Genomic DNA, 23,598 nt, shown 5'->3' on the forward strand with positions numbered 1-23,598 from the left:
AGCCTGATCAACGACCTAACCTTGTATTACCAGAGTATGAATTTGGCTTTTTCTTTAAAATTTCTTTCTAGCAAATTTGAGTGAGAAGAAACAGTAAATAGAACAATATATATATATATATATATATATATATATATATATATATATATATATATATATGTATATATATATGTATATATATATATGTATATATATATATGTATATATATATATATATATATATATATGTATATATATATATATATATATATATGTATATATATATATATATGTATATATATGTATATATATATATATGTATATATATATATATATGTATATATATGTATATATGTATATATATGTATATATATATATATATATGTATATATATGTATATATATATATATGTATATATATATATATATATATATATATATATATATATATATATATATATATATATATATATATATATATATATATATATATATATATATATATATATATATATAATACACATCTGGTATCACAGACACATCTGATATTTCAATCCAGAAGAGCGCAGTCATAGGAGCAGCTGCCTAGCAAGCTCCCACGTCTTTGGTAGAGGACCAAAACGTGACATATCAATGTGAAAGTGTTTTGTCTCATTCTTCTTTGCAGTCTTCCTACAGTTAATCAAGGTTATATGGAAATTCATTAAGCTCACATAGTTCCAAATACAGTATCTCTATTGGGTTGAGATCTACTCTGGACCTTAATTTCACTTGCTTATATGACAATTTTCCTTTTTCTAGTTGTTCTGTTGTAAAATTGCTGTGTTCTTGGTATTTTATCACCCTGCTCCATGACAGAAGGTCATGGCCTTTTCAACAAGTGCAACATGTCATGGTCATTTGGTAGAAAAACAACAAACCCCAATAATTAAATCTCCCAAGCTGTACTTGACAGTTTGTATGAAAGGTTTTTCTTCTTGTCTGTGACTGGTTTAGGTTTCACCACGCATGACACTGTGGACAACAACCAAAGACTTCCACTTGGTGTCGTATCTCAGACAGACAAAAGAAGTTGTGGTTTGTTCAGATGAACCTAAACTTTTCAGACAAGGTGCTTTTGTCTTTGTCACCCTTTTTTTTTTTTTTTTTACAAGCCATATGTGCTTTGTCTTTTCATGCATTCAACATTAAACATGATAAAACCTCTAGTCTATAATGTCGCTCCTGGGATTTCTAAGCATTTTTTGCTAAACACTGGGCAGCCTGATCTTTTGATACTTACTTTTGAACATTTCTACTTTCTCAATGTGAAATGATGGACTCCATATAGTTTGGAAATGGCCTCAAAACATGCACAAAATAGAGGGGCAGCACAATAAATGCTTCAGACCACCAAACTACCAAAACCTCTACTTGTACACATGCTAATGATCCATTAATCATGAGCATTGTATTAGCAACAGCTGGCTACTACTGAGCCCTTTAATTACTATAGTGGCAATAAAGTTATACTTTGTTTTTACAAATACTGCTCCAGCGTGTTGTTAAAAAATATGTGGTACAAAGAAATGATGCAATACGTTATGCATAGTTAATCTCAAGTTGAATTGTCCAGTTTAAGACCATCTGACTTTTCAATACAATGGCCTGATATGAATACCTATTTGACAACTTGGCTGTAAGACTTTAAAAAACAGGACAAAAGTAAAGAACATAATTTATTTAAGACAAATCTGAAGCAGAAAATAAATACATGTAAGAACAACAATGTCTGTAATTTAATTTGTGAACCCAACAATGAGTAATGAACACTTTCAGTGGTAACAAACTGAACTTCTTTAAGCCTAATTAGGCCAATGAACTGAAAGAATCCCAGCTATCCCAGTTAACTTGTCTGGATCACATAAAAGAAAGGTTAATCTGTAACTGATTTGTCAAACACATTTTAAAATCTGATTTTAGTCATCACGCACTCCATCAATAAGGGTTTGTTGATAAAATTAGAAATGTTTAAAGACCTCAACATGAGTAATAAATACAAAAACAAATCAATACATTAAAAATAGGAAAAACTGGATTTTGTTTGACAAGCAGATAAAACACAGCTAAGCTCTTGAGAAATGCATGGAGGGGGGTGGGAGTGTTAAATCAACTTTTACAAATAATTTTCATGAAGAAAATCAGGCAGGATTAATACATTCATTGTGTGCATACTCCCCATATCTCAAACAGACAAACTAAAGCTAAGATTTTCAACATTAGGAGTTTAGAAATATTGATATGGTGCTACTGGACTTTATGCCGAGTACAAAATTCAGTTCACAAATTCCAGCTCTATATCATAACCAGAGCAATGATGAAACACCAGGCCAGAGAAGCACAAATGTGTTATTTGTAATCAGCCTGACACCATGTAACTCTACATTCTTGATAAGACCGGACAATCAGGTTGGCCAGTGTCATTAGCACAATGATTGTTTGTGCGTACAGTTATCCAACAAAGATTTACACGATACAGAGACTTGGGAAATGCTGAATGTCCTTTAGAGGGTCAAAACTAGCAAATCCCTCTGTACCAAGATGGTTCTACAGAAATCTGAAGGCCGCTTTAATACAGGACAGTTTGAAGCACAACTGAGATCATGGGGTGACGTGTCATATGGCACCTATATTAAGAAAACAATAAAAAAGAAAAAAAAAAAGAAAAAAAAATCAAAACCTGTATAAATGCACAATTTGATCTGTTATAAAAAATAATAAAAATAAAAAAGTTGGAGAATATCAATGTGGTATTCTATCAACAGTGGTTGACATCATCTCCTCTTTTCACAATGCCCTTTCAGTTTACAGCCGACCTACAGCGTAGACACAAGCAGACAGACACACGGACACAAGCACATACCCTGACTGAGCCCTAAGTGCTGTCCTCCCTTTGCGCCATATTTGTTGCTTTTAAACAGCACAGATTTCTCCCATAGCTGCTAAAAATTGCTCAGTTAAAACCAGTAAGGTTAAAATGAAAGTTAAACATAAATCTATTGGAACAGGTAAGTCAAAACACAGCCTTGTCCTCTACAGTAAACTCAGCTATACTAATTTAAACAGATGACCTCAAGTCAATAAGATGGCTTTCCCATAAGTAACAATTCCTCTTGCTCTTCTGCAAGTACAGCTCTTGTTGCCTGCTTTCAACTCTGGTTAGGTACAATCAGGTGTACTATGAATATGTGCAGGGCGTCATCCTCTCCCCAATAAAGAGAGACTTTCTGGTCCATAACAACATTTTAAGACATTTTAGGAAGACAAGTCATCTAATTTATTCAGTCTTCAGCATGGGACCAACATAGACCCCCCCTTCCTCCACCACAATGTCAGTTTCTGCATAATTTAGAAACACCATCCTAGAAAAAAAAAATCAAATCATAAATCCCAAACTGTTTGTGGAATAAATTAACTGCATGCAGTCTTACAAACAATTGATCAAATTTCCCAAATTGGCTTTTCTAAACAGGCTGAGCTGAGCACAAGTGCCGGACCACATTTCAATTGATAAAATTAACTAAAATCAGCATCAGAGTTTTTCCATCTTTCATATTTTCTACAGAAGCCTGAATCATATTTATCATTATTTCCCCAATTTACTAATGACACTGATTAATACTCCTCTTATATACCGTCTCATTAAGATTTATCATTTTTGTTGTCCGAAAAAAACCCCCAAAACAAAACAACAATAAGAGTTTCACAGTCATCTGTAGAGGAAGCACTGGGAGTCAAACCAGGATCTCTGATGATATGATCAGTCATTGTGAGGTGGTTTGAGGCAGGGAGGAGGGGATGTGAAAGAGTCATCAGCAGGCCTCGTTCCCCCCACTCAATCCTTTCTGACCAGGTTGAACAGACAGTAGCGCTGTGGGGGTTTTGATGCCACTACTGGATTGCAAATGCTATGCTGCCATGAGATACTGATGGTAAAACAAGCCGAAGAGGGAGGTGGAGAAAAGGCAGGCAGCAATCCACCAAGTAAAGAAGGAGAAGAGGCCCCGGAAAAGTAAAGGGCTAAAAACAGTCTGCAGGCCACCAAGAGCCATTGAAAGTTGGGCAACTGATGTCCCGGCTCCTGTTCCTGCCACTGAAGCTGGTGTTGGGGGTGCTATTGGTTCTGTCCCCATCACAGCATTAGAGTTCATCTCATGGGTGCAAGGCAGGTCCTCTTCAGGATAGACCCACCAGGAGTGACCACCTGTCATAAATGAAGCAAGAGAAGCAAGTGGCTAAATACGATCAAAGACAACTAAAAGGTCTTACCAGCAAAAATCACAGAGCAGAGACTCACCTAAGGTTTTTAGCAGCAAAGTTGTATGTAGCAACATTACCAGGGGTGCCACATACTGTAGTGCGATTACACACAAGTAGTAAAAAACACGTGCAACCTAGGCAAAAATTAGAGAAGAGAACCATTACAAAAGACTTCTACCTTTGTGTTTAAACACCTGGAACTACAAGGCTGAACCCTCATAAGCCCTGTTTCCATCAATGGGTCTGACTCAGGACAGGATGGCTTTTTCAGTAAATCCTGGTTTCTGTTGCATTTCCACAGCTAACTGTAGCATACCGGATAGGCAGGGCATGGCCAGATATGTTATGTAATGGCATATACCGATGATATGATCATGCCTTCCTGGAATTATGACTAAGTACACGGCACAGAGAGCATGAATGAAAATGATGGCCATCCAGCAGTTTGCGACTTTTTTAGCATGTGGCTTTAAAAAAAAAACAAAAACAGCAACAACATGACAGTAATCCTGCTTTGTTTGCCGACCAAACAGCAGACTGGCGAGTGTCAACCTCCAGCCTTTACAGCTGCATCCATAAACTGGGTGTTAAAGAAATTGTTATATTTTATCATCATTCATGTGCTTTATTAAAGCAATGCTTACACACACCCACAAACCTACCAGAAAGTTTAACAGAAGAAGCTGACATGCGCACACACCCAAACCACAGAAGTTTTGAGAATGCAATTAGGCTCACAAACATGAAAATAGGCACTTGCACCCATACTGACAACACACATACACACACATACAGAACATATGCATGCATATCACACTCACACCGTTACAAAAAGTCAACATCACACGTATGTGCTCGTGTGTTCACGTGTATGCTTATGCAAACTTATTTAATGAAAGGACGTGTTGGGGAGTCGTGGGTTTGGCGTAGATATGCTGCTGCTCCCCACGTGCACGTGAAAAGGCTGAGGTCTCATCCAGCGGGAAGCTGAACGAATCAGCTCCAACACTGGGACCCAATGAAAATGTCCAAAAAGTAAGGATGAGACAGATATTCTGATATTCCATCAAGTATTTGCTAAACAAACAAACAAACAAACAAACAAAAAAATGTGCACTGCCTCATCCCTTACTGGAGCTGCTTCTGTTCATATCTCCACAGATGTTGTACAACACAGGAATGCAATTTTATATGTCTTTTGGCTTGTTGACAAATGTTAGTCTTTAAAATTGTTATTACCTGATGGACAAACATGGAATTACTATCTAAAGTAATGAGGAATGATTGGATTTTTCAGTTCATGCATCAATAACTTTAGCAATAAAAAGATGTGTTGCTTTAAAAAAAAGCTAACTGCATCTGAAACTAAATATTTTAATAGTATAAACAAAATTGTTACTAACTAAACATGTTTACCAATTGTACATCATAGCTATATCATAGTACTTTGTGACTATAATACTGCCTCGTGTAGGGGAAGTGAAGCCTGATTGAAGGGATAAGCAAAGTCAATTAACAAGGCCTACTAAAAAACATGAACACTGAAGAGATTTCTAGTCAAACAGAATACAATGATAACATGTTACAAGGAGCAGTCGCATGTTTTTACGTTATTATGGAGAAGCAACAGGGTACAAACAGATCAATACAATCAAAAACATATTCACCATCTTCTGCAGGTCGACAGTACTTATCCGTCCTGCTTCCTTCTTCATCTGGTCCACACCCTTCTGTGCCAGGTTGAGGTAGGCCTGCAGATGATGTCTCATCATGGCGAGCCGGAGCAGACACATCAGTATGATGACCCATAACCGCAGAGTATCGTACATCTGTTCAGTCATCCTGTCATTAACACAAAGAGAAATGAAGAGGATGACCAAACTCAACACAACATGCATGTATGCAGAGATACAGAATGGAACGACGATGAGAGGAACAGAGCCACAAACAGGTAAGAGGAAAAGGCAAGAGAGGGTGAAATTGAAGAATGAAAAGGTGAAAAGGAGGTATTGTAACATGAAATTAAACTTAATCAGGTTTGACCTTGATGGTATTACAGTCAACGTGAACAGCAAAACAAAAGTCAGACAAGTGAAAGAATTCAAACAATTGATAGAAGCTTTCTAAGAATGAACAACAAGAAAAAAGAAAGATAAAGAGCTTCATCTCAGGTATGACTAAATTTGTTTACAATTTCATTTGACCCAAGCGGACAATGTGTGTATTGTTCTCATTTTATCTACAGCTGAATAGATCCCTTATCTCAAAGCACCACAGCAAACACCATTCTCTTGTAAGAGGTGCTGCTTTGTTTCCATCCATTTTCTAGCACAAACATCAAAATTATGTCCATTTCCACAGTGGGGGAATGTTGTCCCATCCTTTATGTTTGAGTGGGAAATAATTAGCTTGCTAGCTTAAAATACACTGAGTGCAGATTGAGCAACATAAGGTTTTAAGTATACAATGCCATGCAAAAGTCTGAGTACCACTACTTAAACATCTGGTGACAGAGAAGTTAATTTAGCTCCAAATTAGTGATCTAAACTGAGTAAAAAGAGAAGATTTATCATTTTTCTTAGGCATACATGTTCTATTTTGTTTTACACAGCTTTAAGAATAAAACAGTCTGGGAAGCATCATGAAAATTCTGGGCATCAAAATACTTTTTTCTAAGGTCTCAAACATTAATGAGACAGTTTTGAGTGCATTCACATGAGGATAATCTGCTCGACTCGGTCCGATGGGGGACTTGGGTCTGTTGTAGGGGGGTTTATCCATGCGGACTGTGAACATGTTCACATTGCACTTTGGTCAAACCAGCCAAACCATTAGGACAATATATGGGGATATAGCTGCACTAAAGCTGCATTAGCTGCCCTAGTATTTAGAAAAAGAGCGGACAAGACCCGTGTGAAGAAGAAACCTCCACTTGCAAGCTAAACGTGGAGCAATCAATTATCACTGTTTTGGGTTTTGTTTTATTTAGTCTTATGTAAGTATACAGCAGAAATACACAGCAACAATGGGTACAGTATGGACAACAGATGAGGCACAGGACTCTTGTAATACTACGCCAAATGCAGGAAGTGCCTTTATTTGTAGTCCACTTCCTGTATTTGGTCCGCTGGAAATGGGCCGAGACCTGCGTTTGTAGCCTGGCTGAGGCCGCTTCTTCAATCAATCAGAATTTGTTTGGGACATTCACATTTCCCCAAACAAAGTGGACTTTCAGAGCAAACAGACCTGGATTCAAATAAAAAAGGCTGATGTGAATGTGCCCTTAGTCACTTTGCTTTAGTCACTTTAATTATAAACAGCTTTATAAGGCTTTTTGACTCATAATTATCATTAGGAGTAGCTTGTGCTGATCTTGTGCTGCAGCCAATAGAGAGAGGAGAACATTATAATGGTTAATTAAAATTGTGAAAAAATGAGGATGGCAAACAGTGCTTCCTTCACAGGAGGATAAAAACTGCTCAAAATCCACAATAAGTTACACTGAGAGCCACAAAATAAAAGATGTTCAAAGAATGGGAAGCCTTTTATAGGAAGAATAGCTGAAAAATTCCTGAAAAGAACAAAGATACAAGCCAAAGTGGGCAGTAATGGTTAAAAGAAATTAAAGAAAATTTCCTTGAATTTTTGAAAATGACTCATTTTCAACATTATGCCTAAAAAAACAACAAAAAAACATGTAGTTATTTATGCATTTAATTTTTAACAGTAACAATATTAATTTTGATCTCTATAGACTTGATGACATTTATGCAGTCTAATACACACCCCAATCATTTAACATTTAATAGTGATTAATTTGTTCACTTATTTCAAACTTTTATTTAAATATTTAAATAGTTGACGTTTCATTCATGTAGTCGAGCTATTTTAACGCTCTTCTTGAAAGGATAAAACAATAACAGCAGCACAACCAATGTTAACCAAAACCATTCCAATGATAGTTCGCTCTGACATATCTCACATTATCTCAGATGTTGTTTGATGAATTTAACTGTTACAGCAAATGTTTGCTGTTTTTACTCACAAAGGCACACTCTCCTTTCCTAGAGTAGGGTTCATTATGTAGTCCTTGGTTATAGGCTTCACCCACAACAGGACCATGATGAGGGGGGACAGGAAGTTGATATGAAGAAGAGTTCTGGAAAATAATTAGGAAACAGCAGAAATAAATGAGCAATCAGACAATGTCTCAGAGTCATCATGAATTATGATTCAGTCTGCTATAAAAAAATAAACTGTCTCACTGAAGTCAGAATTTTAATCTGTTTGAAGTGAACATTAACTAGTACTATTGACAGCCCTTTCCCTTAAACTGCTGGGAATGTAACCACTGCAAACATTTACAAGGATGTGGAGATAATCCCTGCTAGTGAGAGGGTCCTGAGGATGTAAGCTTGTGACACTTATGGAGGGAAATGGAAGGGGAGCCCATTCTGGAAAGTCTGTTATGCCAAAGTGGATTACGTGACTGCGATGTGCTCCCTGCACTACCACCCCATGCGCTCTGAAATAAAAATCTGACCCAACTGAAAAAAGCCTTGATCTGACTCGCAGGGTGTTTTTTCTTGTGTCAGACAAGAGGAAAGAAATAAATTGTACTCATTTATACATTAATCCGTCAACATACTGACAAGGAGTACCACTTCAACAAACTCACTGTGTAAATTTGGCTGTGGTTAAATTGAGTGCGTCTAGGTGCATCTGGGCCAATCGTAGACCAGGAAAAGTTAGAAAAGCTCCAATCAGTGAGCAGAGCAGGGCCAGGATCAGCTTGAAGGTGAGTTTAGATATGGGACCCCTGTGAAAGAAAAAAAAGACAATGGAGGGATACTTATTAAGCAGGGTGAATTAGGGTGAAGGGTTTAAAAAAAAATTAAAAAAAATAAATAAAATAAAAGAGTGATTTCAGAATCAAATACAGCTGAGCTTGTCTCTGAAGTTACCTGAAGACAAAGGTCAATATAGGGAGGAAAACAAATAAAGGAATGAGAAATCTAAGCTACAGAAGCCACTGTTTGCTAGGAAGATCCTCAGTGGCAGCTATTGAAGGACCCTTTATAGATAAGGACTCAGGGTGTCTTAGATTTCTTATAAAAAATTAGGAATAATGAGCCTTGGTCTTGGATATATATATATATATATAGCTTAAATAAAAGGAAATAAAATTAATGAAGAGAAAAATAAATAAAAAATAAAAATCAAATGCATTCTTCATATTCTCAGCAAATCATCCTCCTTGCAGCACATGTTGCAGCCATAGACAGATAAGTGGACTTACTGTGATTGTAGGCCTTGACGCTCCAAAAATTCTTGAGCACTGTCTGAGAAGTTTGCAAAACCTAAAAATGAATAAAACAGTCAGCGTTGACTGACTGATCTCAAGACAAAGTCCTAAAAGGATATTAGTCTGCTCATTTGTCAGAGGGTGCATGACACACTGACCTGTCTCCAAACCAAACTCTAGGTAGTTTTCGGTAATGATGAGAATAGCCATGGCTTTGACAAAAAAAAAGAAAGCAAAAGTAATGCAGAGTGAGCGTTCACCTCCTTCCTCCAACTTGAAATAATGCGCCGTCAGAGAGAAAAGGGTCTTACTGAAAGGAAAGTGTCAAGGAAAAAAAAAAAAAAAAAACTCTCGAGGCATCCTGACCTAAATAACAAAGCACAACTTTGCAAAATACCACAATGCTTTCTGCAAATCTAAGATGGACCAGGATTGACAAGGATGGAACTTCAGGTGTTTTGTTACCCACTGAACGCTACCAACTTCACAACAGTACTTTTCACGTCCCCTCATCAGGAATCTCATTACTGCAAAAATTTAAATGTCAGATTTCACATTTTAGGGAGCAGCATGACTCCATTACAAGCAATGTTAAGGAAGTTATTCAAGCTGGGAGGATTCCAAATTGCTCTCAGGATTGATAAAGTATTTCTTTATCTATCTTAAAAAAAAAAAAAATAGTAGAACCGTAATCAATGCTGTATAAAAACTTTCTTCATAAGCCAGAGCAAGGATGTGGTTGAATGGTAATATTTAAACTATCATGTAGCCACCAACAATCAGCACACAGCTGAACTGATCTTAGCATTGGCCAAAGGTAAGGACACCTACTTACACTAATAGACAAATAGAAAAGACAGATGAATACCGTAAAATGCAAAGACATAAGCAACATGGTGCTGAAGACTTATAGGTAAAAAGTATTGCCAGTAGAGTTAAAGTGGAACTATTATGTGCATTTCAGGCTAATTTATTTTTATTTCTGAGCCCAGAAGGGCTGGGATTGATCGAGTTATTGTCACAAATCACTTTATTTACTTTAGACCAACCCTCTCCGTAGGCTGTCAGATCAGCCTGTGGGCAAAACGAGTGGATTGGGACTATTCCGCATTAAGCCCCGCCTCCCGCCACTGCACTACATCGGGAGCGCGCACCACAACTGCTTTTGCCGTCATTGTAACATCTCATAAACAGAAGGATTAGGCTAATATGAACTCAATAAAAAAAAAACTAAATACAATGTCAACACATAGCATACAGCCCTACATGTTGGAACCTGAATCAGACCCTGAAAACGAAGTGGAAAACAGCAACCCACAGCAGCGAATGCAGCAGGATGTCTCTCTTTGGTAAACTCACCAGCCATCGCTGGAAATAACTTTATCCGACATTTTCCACCCGACTGATGTATTTGTACATGCCCTTGTTAACCAGTAGAAGGTAACCAATCACCGAACCTTATTCCCCGGGACGTCACAAGGATTTCCAACTAGAAAATAACTCTCTAAAATGACACGCTTTTCGTCGCCACGGAAACCAAACGGTTTCCATGGCTGGAACTCAAACTCAAACATGCGTTTAGGTGATAAAAAACAGTGTCGTTCACATGTCTGATGAGGATTCAACACTGTAACACCGTAGAAAACTCAGAAAACTCCAAATACCATAATAGCACCCCTTTAATCTCTAAGTCAAGTGTCTTCAACATGTCATCAAAGCTTAGAAAAGGGAGCGAAATCAAGCATCCTATTAACACATTTCAGGCCATAAATATCACGTCTTCATAGTCCCATTCCATCAGCTCCCAAACCTGTTCTTTCCCTCAAGCATATCAGTCAGTGGGGCTGAGAAAATTGGGCATCCAATCTGCAGCACAGGCAGGAAATGACACACCATCTGACTGCGGTGAGCTGAGCCCAAGCAGGAGAACTGGAAAGATTGATCCGTTTGGTCAGTGGCAAGGATAATGTATATCATTTAACCATCATTCCGCATAGCAAAATAGCTAGAGGAGGGGATAAATGCAATGGTAAGAGCTGTAGAGTGTTTCTTTCACAGTTTCTTACCACTACTGTCCATCAACACTTTGAATAAAGACTGTGTCACAAAAAATCAATCTAAATGTTTACACAAAAGCATCAGTGAGTACATGCAACCATCTTAAAAAACCTGAAATGTTTTTAACTCACGTACATATACAACATGATCATGTAACCCATTCAGGGGCCAGTTTACAACACAACACTGAGGAGAGAGAGTGAGTGAGAAGAAATAAAAGGAGTATCAAAGATGCAATACATGACTGATGTAAGGATACAAGACAAAGGCGAGCACTAGTAGGCACCAGACCACACTGATGTTCATCTCTCCCGAGGGCTGAGCCACACTGTAGTAAAGCTCTGTTATCAGATACACTCCAGTTGCTGCTACTGTGAAATCTACCAGCCACTGGAACTCAGGGAAGTAGTGCAATGCTGGGGGCAGAAGGAATCATATTAAATCAAAATTATTAAATTACTACACGAAACAGCATGCAGAGAGTCAGAGGGAACAGCTATAATTAAAATCTCTTTACAATGCAATAGTTTTTAGAGTCATACCTAATGTGTCAACTTCTGTGATGTATTTCGTCTCCAGCTGTAAGTCTATGTCCTTTGGAACTGTTAGCGGCTTATTGTCTATGTGACCATTATATTTCCTAGAAGGGGAAAGAAAAGCAAAACAAAAGCAGCGATGAGAAAAACTGAAATGCAATCAAGAGTTTTAGCTCATTACATCATTAAGTGTTTTGACTTATGTTGGAAAACAATCTTTTAAACTCAAATTTATGCTGGGAAGTTCAATAAAGTTCTGGCAGAAAACTACTTTAAATATAAGTAATTACCTTAATTTGAAATACTACTAGACTGTTTCAGAACCTTAGGAACAACACAGCAGGTGGATTGAGCACTACCCTTGAAAAAGTGTAGTGTGTTTCCTCAAATCTGAACTTTTGTTAAGCTCTGTGTGTGCTGGGTTCAGGGGGACAATGCCACTGTAAGACTTTAGGGCCAAACATGCAGAGGACAGATTTAATCTCTGAGACACCTGACAGGAAACAAAGGAAGCTTAGCTCCACCCCTGACTGAGGGAGTGAGTCCGTCAACAAAGAGAAAGGAGGTACAGAAAAGACAGTGGCGCATCTTTTTCTTCAAGAGATTTTTGAGCATGTGGTGCTAGAAAGACTTGTCTTGCCTCATACAGGCACAGAGAAAGGACTTCACTATTAAATCACTTTTAGTCAGGAGACACCATTTAGAGCGGTAAGGATCCACTTCCAAATATGGCTTTGATTTTAATTCACACTGTGAGGGGACATACAAAGCAAATAATGTATTCCAAAGTTGAACTTGCAGCTCAATCTCCACTGAGAGTCCTAATGAATAAGGAGCAGTCTTAGATTTTAAGGTAGTTATTAAGAACTGTCATCTTCCAGAATCAAAGCCTGACAGCAGACCATTTAAAACTTAATGAGGTGTTTGTAACTTTGATATCAGAAGAATTACAGTAGTTTTAAACTGCCATCCCTTTAAAATTGACCAAAATGTATTGGTCTCATGTTTACACGATGAGTTTTAGACATCTATAAAATAGGGCTACTTCTAAGATGAAGGACCAAAACAACAGAAACTTTTTCTTCTTTAACTTAATATTTATAAGAACCTTTAAAAACAAACTCAAGAACACTTTACAACAAGAAGATAAAACAGCATTGGATAAAATCAGCACTGAATAAGAAACGGTTTAGTTTATGGAACTTGTAGTGAGTTGCAAAAAACTTTTGGCTGTTGATATAGCAATGGCTTCCATCAATCTCAAACATCAGGATCACATCTTCCACCATGATGAAAATGGTTCGTCAATACCACCAAATTGTCTCAGCATTCAGCATGTTCCACAATAAATAGCTGCTCTTCTAACCTACCTGTCTTTTCGCTTCTGTCCTTTTTGTTTCCCAGCTAAGCTCCTCAACTCATCTTCTGTGGGGTGCTGGTACCACTGCAGACTGTGAGCACAGAAAAGGAAATAGATGAGGAGTCAGACTCAGACATGACGAAAGAGTATATATTTTAAGTAGCAGAAATTGGGGAAAAAAAACTAACTGAAGCTAGATTTACTCCAACTATGTGATCACTAAGCCAAACAGTTTAAATGAATATATAATAACTGATTCATGGAAGAGTTCATGAATTCATGAACTCATGAATTTGAAACTCATGAAAGAGTTCATGGTTGAGTGATTTGAGTTTGAACTCTATTCGAAACACTGAGATATTACATATAATACTATGATGGTTTACGTTGCCTTTTTATGAAGGAAGAAAAGGATTTTGCTGCCAGTAAAAAAAGACAAAGCTTTTTTGTTTCACACCACTTTTCAAATGTGTATACAAAATATGACTGAAACGTGCATTTTTAAGTGAAAATAAGAAATTCTATTTTACATAAAAATGACTCAAAGATTAATTGAAGTAAGACTTGTGCAAAGACAACTCATGCTTTGAAAAGTCTAAATATACACTGTAACTGATAAAGATACATCATATATGTATATATATATATATATATATATATATGTATATATATATATATATATATATATATATATATATATATATATATATATATATATATATATATATATATATATATATGTATATATATATATATGTGTATCTTTGGTTAGGCAAACCGTGGTATGGTTTATTACTTTATTGAACAGCAAAAAAAAAAAACAAAAAAACACCTGGGGCACTAAAAGAAAAAAAAAAACAAAAAAACAAACAATAGAATAAAATAAAATATTTAATTTATTATGGGGGTACTGACTAAAAACAAACTTAAAAAAGAACATTAAGCAGTAACGCATTATAGTTTTTTGCAGTATTGCTGGATCTCACCTGACGTAGCATCACAAAACGCAGATAGGGGTCAAGAAGTAAATACAGCCTTTCAGAACTCGGTATTCCTCTGTTGACTCGGCTTGAAAATGCCTAAATCCTGTGCTGTGTATGATTATTACAACAACTCGTATCGAGAATCTTTTTCGTGTCCTGACAGTAGTGGGACTCAATTAAAAAAAATAACTTACAGAAAAATAAATAATTTACAAGTCGATCCAAACACATAAAAATAACAGTGGTTTATTCATTGTTAATTCAAGCTAATTAATTAATTATAATGACATGTCACTACTATGAGTTGCCTTGTTTTTGTACAATACACTATTGTGAAACAAGTCATTTAAAGCTTTTTAAAATAAAATAATTGTAGGCACCTAGGCTTTCAATTGTTTTTATTTGGCTGGCAGTATCATATGAGGTCTGCAGAGTAGACAAGATCATTTGTGATGTCAATCATATCATCACTAGGTAAGCCATGCATATTCCATGATTTTGCCATATGTTTGCGCCAGCTCATTCAATCCCTAAGCATGCCTGCTGCCATGGTCTGTGATGTATTTCAAAGCGGAGCAAAGCACTTCCTGCCCCCTTTCTGAACTTTGCGCATTGTCCAGGTCACATGAGTGAAACCCAACAATATAAATAATTTGTCTTAATCTACTTCTATGAAAATTGTTCTTTTAGAATTGATCCGTCTTGTTGTGGCCTTGACTTGAAACATCACTTTAACGAGTTTGGGAAGCTGATGAATACAAATAATTAAATTTAGAAACAATATGTAAAGACTACATTACCTGCCACTGCAAAGTAGCCATCTCGCAAAAGAGTAATGAGGTACAATTTTCTGAATTACACTGGCCATTACCATGGTAACCACCAGCTGCACACCAATCACACCCTATGGAAAAAGACAGAAATGATAATCACATTTAAATGAGGATAATATATGAAAATTCAGAAAAGTGTTAATCATGCCTTAATTGCAAATGACTGGTAATGCTTACTTGATTTTCCTACATTGGAAGGGTGCTGTCATCTTAACCAATTAAATATGATAACATTGAATTCTCATGTTCAGACAATCAAACTAAACTGATCAGCATAACCGGAATGAGCTGACCCTGAATCAGTCTGTCAGTTTTGATTCTTATAAGTAACAGACTGTGTTAAACAGAATGCACACATTGTATTGATTCATAATAATTCATTCTGTACAGTATGGTTAAATTTCTCTGTATAATCAATTATAATATTCTGAGCAAATATCAGCATAACAAGGATATATGAACATGACAATGTAATATACATGAATATTTATATAATGGCTAAAAGGTTCTCAAAATGACTTTTTATCTTCTAAAAACATTTTCTTTTCTTTTTTTAAAAGAAAGAACAAGCTTTTAGGTTTTTATTTTCCAAACTGATGTGAAGATGCAGCACTGACGATGTGCTTCCTGCTGGACAACTCTCAAACACACAGTCTGGACTAGTCTAGACATGATCTGTAGCAGAGGCTTGAAAAAAATGCTCATGTCCAGAACATTTAGTCTGAACTTCATGCTGGGATTTTCCACAAAAAAAAAATCTCCAAATTTCCAAATCACAGCACTGAGACTGCACTAATTAAGGTTTAAAATAACAAATCGACTTAAGCACAAACATCTGCAGCATTTCAGTCCTTGTACTACTGGATCTTAGTGCTGGATTTGACACAGTCAACCAAAACATCTTACTAGGCTGGCTGAAAAACTAGGTAAGACTCTAGCACTACAATTAAGTAGTTTTAATCTTGTTCAAAAGACAGGTACTACTTTGTTTCTATAGGCAACTATTAATTGGCGCGAACTAAAATAACCTGCGGAGTTCCCCAAGGCTCCATTTTGGGGCCACTACTGTTTAACATCTGATTACTCCTACGAGCAAACCATTGTGAAAAACAACTAAATTTGTTACCATAGTTAAGCTGATGACACACCAGTCTACACACCTATGTCCCCACAAGACTGTAGTCCAATCCAATCTCAACGGAACTTTCCTAGTTAAAGCATGGTTAAATAAAAATAATTAAAAAAAAAAAAAAAAAAGAATGCTTTTAATGTTTTAATGTAAAGCACTTAGACCTGTCTTGTACATTAAATGTGCTTTACAAATAAACTTGCAATGTCTTGCCAAATATCTGCCAGATAATCAGCAGGTGAGACATATGAAGATGGATAAGCAGGGTTGGCGTACAAAGCTGCTCACAAGCTCAGGAATGAAATGTTTTAACATCAGTTTAACAGTTTAATACATGACAAATGGGAAAACATCTGGATAACCAGGTCCATACACCCTTTGAAATTATTCAATATGTGTGCAAAAAAACAGGAAATTCACCACGTGACATCTTCTCACAGGTGGAGCCTTGAAGTATCGGATTTGTCTTTTGGCTTGCATTTAAAACATGTTTCTAGAACCACCTTCTTAAAAGCTAAAAATGGCAAAAATAAGGGACATCCTGTCTCAGAGTGATGTAGATAAAACTAGCTCATGCTTTTGCTACTTCAAGATTGGATAACTGCAAGTCCTTATGACAGGGCTGTCCCAAATATGCCCTGAAAAGTCTCCAGCTGATCCAAAATGCTGCAGCCAGGGTTCTGATGAGAACTAGCAGGAACAATGATATTTCTTCACTTTTAGCCTCACTTCACTGGCTTGTTGTTAAATCCAGCACAGAGTATAAAATTCTTATTCTCAAATATAAAGCTCTCCCTGACAAACCACCCTTGTATATTATACATCTCATAGTCACACAAATTCCAACCAGAGCACTTTACTCTCAGACTGCAGGTTTATTTGTGGTTCCCAGAACCTCCAAGAGTACAATGGGAGAACGTGCATCAGCTATCAAGCCCCTCTCTTATCAAACCAGCTCCCAGTTTGGGTTTAGGAGCCAGACACCCCATTTAACTTTAAGATCAGGCTTCTTAATAAATTCTATAGTTGGGGGAGGGGGTGTGAGCATCTCTCTGCTCCTTATCGTCCAAGGAAAAACATATGGCAGTATTGGCATCATTAAAATATTTTTCCTCTCTCCGCAGGTCTTCCTGGCTAAAAGGTGCACTGACTGTTGGTCTCACTTTCCTGTCTTCTCCACTCCAACCAGTCAAGGCAGGTGGTCACTCTCCCTAAGCCAGGTTCTGCCAGAGGTTTTTCCTTCCTGTTAAAAGGGAGGTTTTTTTTCCTTCCCCTGTCAGCTTGTGCACACTCAGGATGGGGAATTGGATTTGTTGAGATTCAGTGGACCCAGTTGGTTTCCTTAACTAGGCTATTTATTATGAATTACTTGAACTGTAATGATGCTATGTGAAGTGGTGCTATACAAATAAAGTTTATTTGAATTGAATTGAACTCAAGAGTAGGACTGGGTGATACAACCTCATTTGAATAACAGGATTAATTGAACAGATTAGCCTATATCAGTTATTGGTTCTGAATGTTGGTTTTGATTTCTTTTTGATTAATTGTTTAAGCGAAGACGCCACAGAACATACAAAATAATGCATAAACTTTGTCACTACAGCACTAACTTTTTTCATCCAAACAATCTTTCAGTAATTGAAACATCTAAAAACAAATCAAAAAAGTTTTGTCTTTCTGATACTGTCAAACTTGCCAAACACAAATGTTAGATATGTGTTTGATGACTGCCACCGATTCCAGGTAAGCTGAACACACTTTCACCTTAACAAACTTTACAAACTATTCAATGAACTTTACATAAAAGCAAGCTGAAACTAACCAAAATAGAAAAAAAAAAAAAACAGTAACCAAGAAGGACACGGCAAACTCTTGGGCAGCAGCTCATCCAACACCCCAAAACAGTTAAACTTTTAAAATACATAAACGCTGTATTTTAAATAAATGTAGTGGTCCAACTGAACATATTTATCCAAAACAGTGTCTGCATCTGCAGTGTCTATAACATGTTTGTAGACACATGCCAGAGGTTCTGTGGTAGCTACCCCAACATTTAACAGCATGAGAAGTTCAATCTCAACCCAGCATACTCAGATCAATATTCACTTAAGCTTAAGGTGCAAGAATCATTCCCATCAAGCTGTGCTTTTATCCACTCACTGTAAGCTTAGATCTGTGGGTTTGCTAACTGCTGATATCTGTTCCCCCACACACGCTTGAGCACTGAGAGCCAATAGAGAAATTAATCAATGATACAAGATGTTTCTCTCTCCCAACTGCCTTAGGTTGGCACTGACTAGTCCTGTGCTGGTTTTCCTCTTCGTTTAACTGAGACAAGGCAGGTTAATGAACATCAGTGCAAAAAAAAAAAAAAAAGAAAAAAGCCAAAAAACATTATGTAAACATGCCATATTATAACAAAGAATGTTAACTTTCATCTATAATTCCAAAGCAGGAAAGAAGATAAAATGAAAACAAGAACCTGAGTATAAATAAAACAATAAGTACTAGTTAGATTTCACTATCAAAGCAAAAAATCATTTTGCCTTTGCAGTTTTTCCTCACATAATGTTAGATACAACTGTATGATGGAGAAAGTGACTAAAACCAGGCTTGAGAAATGATAAACTCAGACCTGTACACTAGACCTAGATTTTGGATTGGTCATAGGGAACCTCAGTCACACCCAGCATGAGGTAAGCTCCAAAAGCTTGAGTCAATACCTCTTCTGATGTTGCACAGTGGAGAGTGGGTGCCATTTATTTGGCAATTATACTCACTCAGATGTGACGCGTGACCAAACACCACCTCTGTGACTCAAGACATTTCTAGTAATGGTCATGCTATATAGGTCAAAAGCACAGTCTTACTTTGGTGGGTGCTGACCATTCTCTGTGGGGAACCTGCAAGGATCTCAGGCCTGGGGGAAATTGAGCCAGCATGGACTCCCTTATCTTGCCCAGTCCGCTTGACCCCCTCCATACAACAACCAAATGAAATCTGTAGGGGGTGGGGAGTGGGAGCTGCAGTGATAACCACCATCCATAAGAGTTTATGTGTCTCACTACAAGTTTACTGAGTGCCTGACTTACTGTGTAGTGGTGAATCCTATACTGATCAATAATCCCCCAGTTTTATTAATCTTGACAAATTTCGGACTTGTTTAATTCTCCTCTAGCTGTGAACAGGTCAAGTACTGAAAGTGCAAGATTACACTGTAGAAGTTGACATAGAACTTAGAAAAACAAACAAACAAATAAATGAATAAATAAATAAAATAAAACTATTTTGTCAGACCAAATTCAAATTGTTAAGAGGCATGTAAACATGTTCGTCTCACCATAAGTGGAGAAAATTAAAGTTTTCAAAACTGGACTAACACCCAAGTAATGTGGTTGGGTGCTGAATCCCTTTTGCATGTTCATGTTAATATAGATTCTACTTGGGCTAATTAAAAAAAATACATTAGTGACCTCTTGACCCAGTATGAACCTACCAGACCATTCAGATCATCTGGATCCAGTCTTCATCAGTTCCCTGAGTCACAACCAGAAATGGGGAAGATGCATTCAGCTTCTATGCTCTACATGTCTGGAACAAACTCCCAGCAAGTCTCAGATAAACTGGACCACTTATAACTAGGTTAAGGACCCACCTGTTCTCAGCAGCATTTCAATATTTTTCACTTAAAAGGCAATATCTGAACTGTGTCTTTCAAGCTTGATTGTTTTTCACTCAATCACGTTTACAATAGTAATTATTTAATGTTCTTTTTTTTTTCCCTCTCGTTTTTAATTTTAAATTATGCTTCTTATTTTCTATGTTTTAATGTTTCGGTAAGGCACATTCAGTCACCAAGGTTGTTGAACTGTGCTATACAAAATGAACTTGCCTTGATCCAACTTTCAAACTTTTTACATATTTTTTGTAAAAGCAGAAAGCATAAATGTGTATTAAAAAAGCCAAATTCCCAACAAGCTGCTCTCAATCACATATTTTTCAGTTGCTGTCAGATGGTTCAATGTGTGAGAACCAAATTACTGAGAACAAGCCAATTCAGATAACCTATTGGCCTACTGTCACCTAAAGCATTTCCAGACAGCTTTGTCTATATAAAACACTGTGCCATCATCTGACAAAAATCACCTCTCAGGTAACAAACAGGCAACGTCTGTGTAGTAATTTAGATCAATTCACATGTACGATGATCACACAAAGAACATTAGAAGTGGCAGAATTTTGTGTTCCATTTTCCAGACAGTCCACAGTGTTTGACATCAGACATACTTCAGTAAATGACTTGGCAGTCCTTCTGCATGTGCCCCGAGGGAAGTATGTGGTTCAAGTAAATGGTAAGAATAAACTATCAACTTGCTGACTCAACTGTAATTCTGAGTTTTAACAAAGTTAAAAATAAAAATAAAAGAAAACAGTTGCAAGACTGCCAAAACTGCAGCAGCCACAACCACAAGGTGACAACCAAGCCCCGCCTCCCCCGGGGCTTTCACCTGAAAGCACCAAGGTTCAGAGACGCTAGAACAGAATCAGGGGAAGAACCAGAACTGTGACCTCCAAATCTACAGGTGACTGGTTATTTACACAAAACAAACACCTGTTAAAACACAAATTATGAAAACTACTTAGATGAAAAAGAGAAATCAAAACGCTCCAGTGCTACAATCCTGTTGCTTACCAACCGATTCTGTGCATTTATAGATTGGCAGTGAATAGTCTGCTGAATTTTTTATCTATTGCTGGTGAGGTAGGGTGACTCTTTCATACAGAAAATAACAGGAATTAAAGCAAGAAGGGAAAAATATATGAAACCCTAATGGACAAAAATGACAGAAAATACACATTTTATGAATAAAACAGAATTTTGGAGATAATAGGTTTAAAAATATATTATCATACATTACAGTACAATTTGAAGTTCACACACCAAGACACAATTGTTACCTATCAACTTATCATTGCCAACAGCTATCATTACTGTGTAATAACTAATGAGATTTAGAGATCCTAATGCATGTCTGTAAATTTATCAAAACACTTAGGATTGTCATTGACATAAAATCTTGCTAAACCATCAATACTCACATGAAGAGCAGGAATGAAAAATAAAGTATTATCTGTTCATTTCACACCAACAATAATCAGTTTCAAATTGCTGATGCTGACATCTTTGACAGACACCCTTTTTTTTCTTTTCTTTTTTTTACTGAAAATTAAACAAAAATCACCTGCTTTTATTTGCTACTCCTTTCGGGATTTGCTTGAAGCGTAAATGTACCACAGCAATAGTGAAGAGTTTGGTTTTATGACTAAAGCACAAAAAACACATAGATGTTAATAGTTGCTCTTTGGAAAGTAAAAAGGCCTAATTATAATTTTTTTCTTTTTTTTTTTTTAGATAAACAGATGATATCAGAAAATCACAGCACAAGAACTCTATAACTAAAAGAAGATGACATATCTGTTTTATCCATATTACTATATTACTACAACAATATATATATATATATATATATATATATATATATATATATATATATATATATATATATATATATATACATACATACATACATACATACATACATACATACATACACACACACACACACACACACACACACACACACATTTTAATACATACATGTATTGGCTAACACTGACTAGTAAGCTAGAATAACACGCTATGTTGATGTGCCATCTCCAAATTGCTGCCAAACGGATCGACGGCAGTAAAATGGGTGTAAAACCACAACACGGCTTAAAGGCACCTGCTGATCGGGAGCACAAATCAATAATACATCGTCTGGAAGCACCTGTCGTGGCTATCAAGCTAGGCTAATATGATTATCCAATCACAATAAAAAATTATTTAGCTGAAAACTTAAATGGACCGGCAAAATCCCAGAAAATCCTTCCATGAAAGCATTATTTCTACGTGACATTTTATCAAACAAAGTACGGTAAATTAGTAAACGCATTGCAATCACTGGCTTTCATACTCACCATGTTGTTGATGCAGTGCAGCTAAAACAGACTCTACCCCAGCAACACAGAGCACCCCTACTCGGAAATCAAACGACGAGGAGCACATAAGCCCTTCTTGGGGTGGTTGTGCACAAAATAAAGCGGTTTCTATTTAAAAATGCCACCGTACTGTTGCAAAGAAGGAGTACATCGTCAGAAAATCAATGGATTCAACCTCCGCTTCCAAGTATTTTCAACTGCTGTAGAGGTCACTCTAAAACACTAGGTAAAGCGCTGTCCTCAGATATGCCTATATAAAAAAGGTGAAAAACAAAAGATTTTAAATGCTTAATCTGCAACCAGTTTAAACCAAATATGAAATATAAGTATTATATATATTTTTTTATTGCTGTTAGTTTAAAATACAGCGTGGATTTAGTAAAACAGTGTGGCTATTTTTAAGTAGGATAAGACAAGACGACCATAAGTGTACAATGTTTCCGCCCCATCCGGAAAAGATCGAAGAATCTGAACAACAAATGACAGACTCATGCGGTCAGGTTGTACTTGGAACTCGTTTTTAGAAAGAAATCTTTCCGGAGATTATTAAGTTATTAAAATTTTAAAAACGTCGAACTTGTAAATTGCAGAGGACCCCGAGATTTAAAGATGGCTGCGCCCGGTACCACCTGTAGCCTTATGTGTTCTTCATTAAACTTCTTTATCATATAGTTTGTGTCCATTATGTTTCTAGTGTAAACAACACGGAGTTGTTGTCTATTATTGTGTGTTTACGTTACAAATTTTGAGTCAACTAAAACGTGCTACAGCCTGTTGCTACCAGGATGGGAGCTTTAGGCACTAAATCACTGGAGAGGAAAATGAAATCTCTTTACATGGGAAGCTTTTAAATCTAAATAAACACTGTACTTTAATATATAAACTAGTGTAACAGTTGATATATATATATATATATATATATATATATATATATATATATATATATATATATATATATATATATATATAATGCTGTTCGACAACAAGGTAGTTATAAATTCATAAATTTATCTATGATTTTACCACTGAATATTCTGGTATCTAAACAGTCCTCTTCAGCATACGGTTAACA

At 36.5% G+C, this 23,598-nt stretch overlaps 1 protein-coding gene across 1 annotated transcript; it reads right to left on the reverse strand.

Annotated features, from left to right (window-relative positions):
* Positions 1 to 1,755: 1,755 nt before the first annotated feature.
* Positions 1,756 to 22,696, reverse strand: tmem161b (transmembrane protein 161B). The gene is made up of 12 exons (XM_079251061.1): positions 22,506 to 22,696; positions 15,320 to 15,423; positions 13,547 to 13,627; positions 12,183 to 12,280; positions 11,900 to 12,056; positions 9,741 to 9,892; positions 9,577 to 9,637; positions 8,956 to 9,096; positions 8,323 to 8,436; positions 5,945 to 6,119; positions 4,315 to 4,411; positions 1,756 to 4,221 (listed from the first exon to the last, which is right to left on the reverse strand). Exons 1-12 carry the CDS (start codon positions 22,506 to 22,508, stop codon positions 3,926 to 3,928), a joined length of 1,479 nt encoding a protein of 492 aa, XP_079107187.1. The 5' UTR covers positions 22,509 to 22,696; the 3' UTR covers positions 1,756 to 3,925.
* Positions 22,697 to 23,598: the final 902 nt, after the last annotated feature.

The sequence above is a fragment of the Telmatherina bonti genome (assembly GCF_933228915.1).
Source record: "Telmatherina bonti genome assembly, chromosome: 13".
NCBI lineage: Eukaryota > Metazoa > Chordata > Actinopteri > Atheriniformes > Telmatherinidae > Telmatherina > Telmatherina bonti.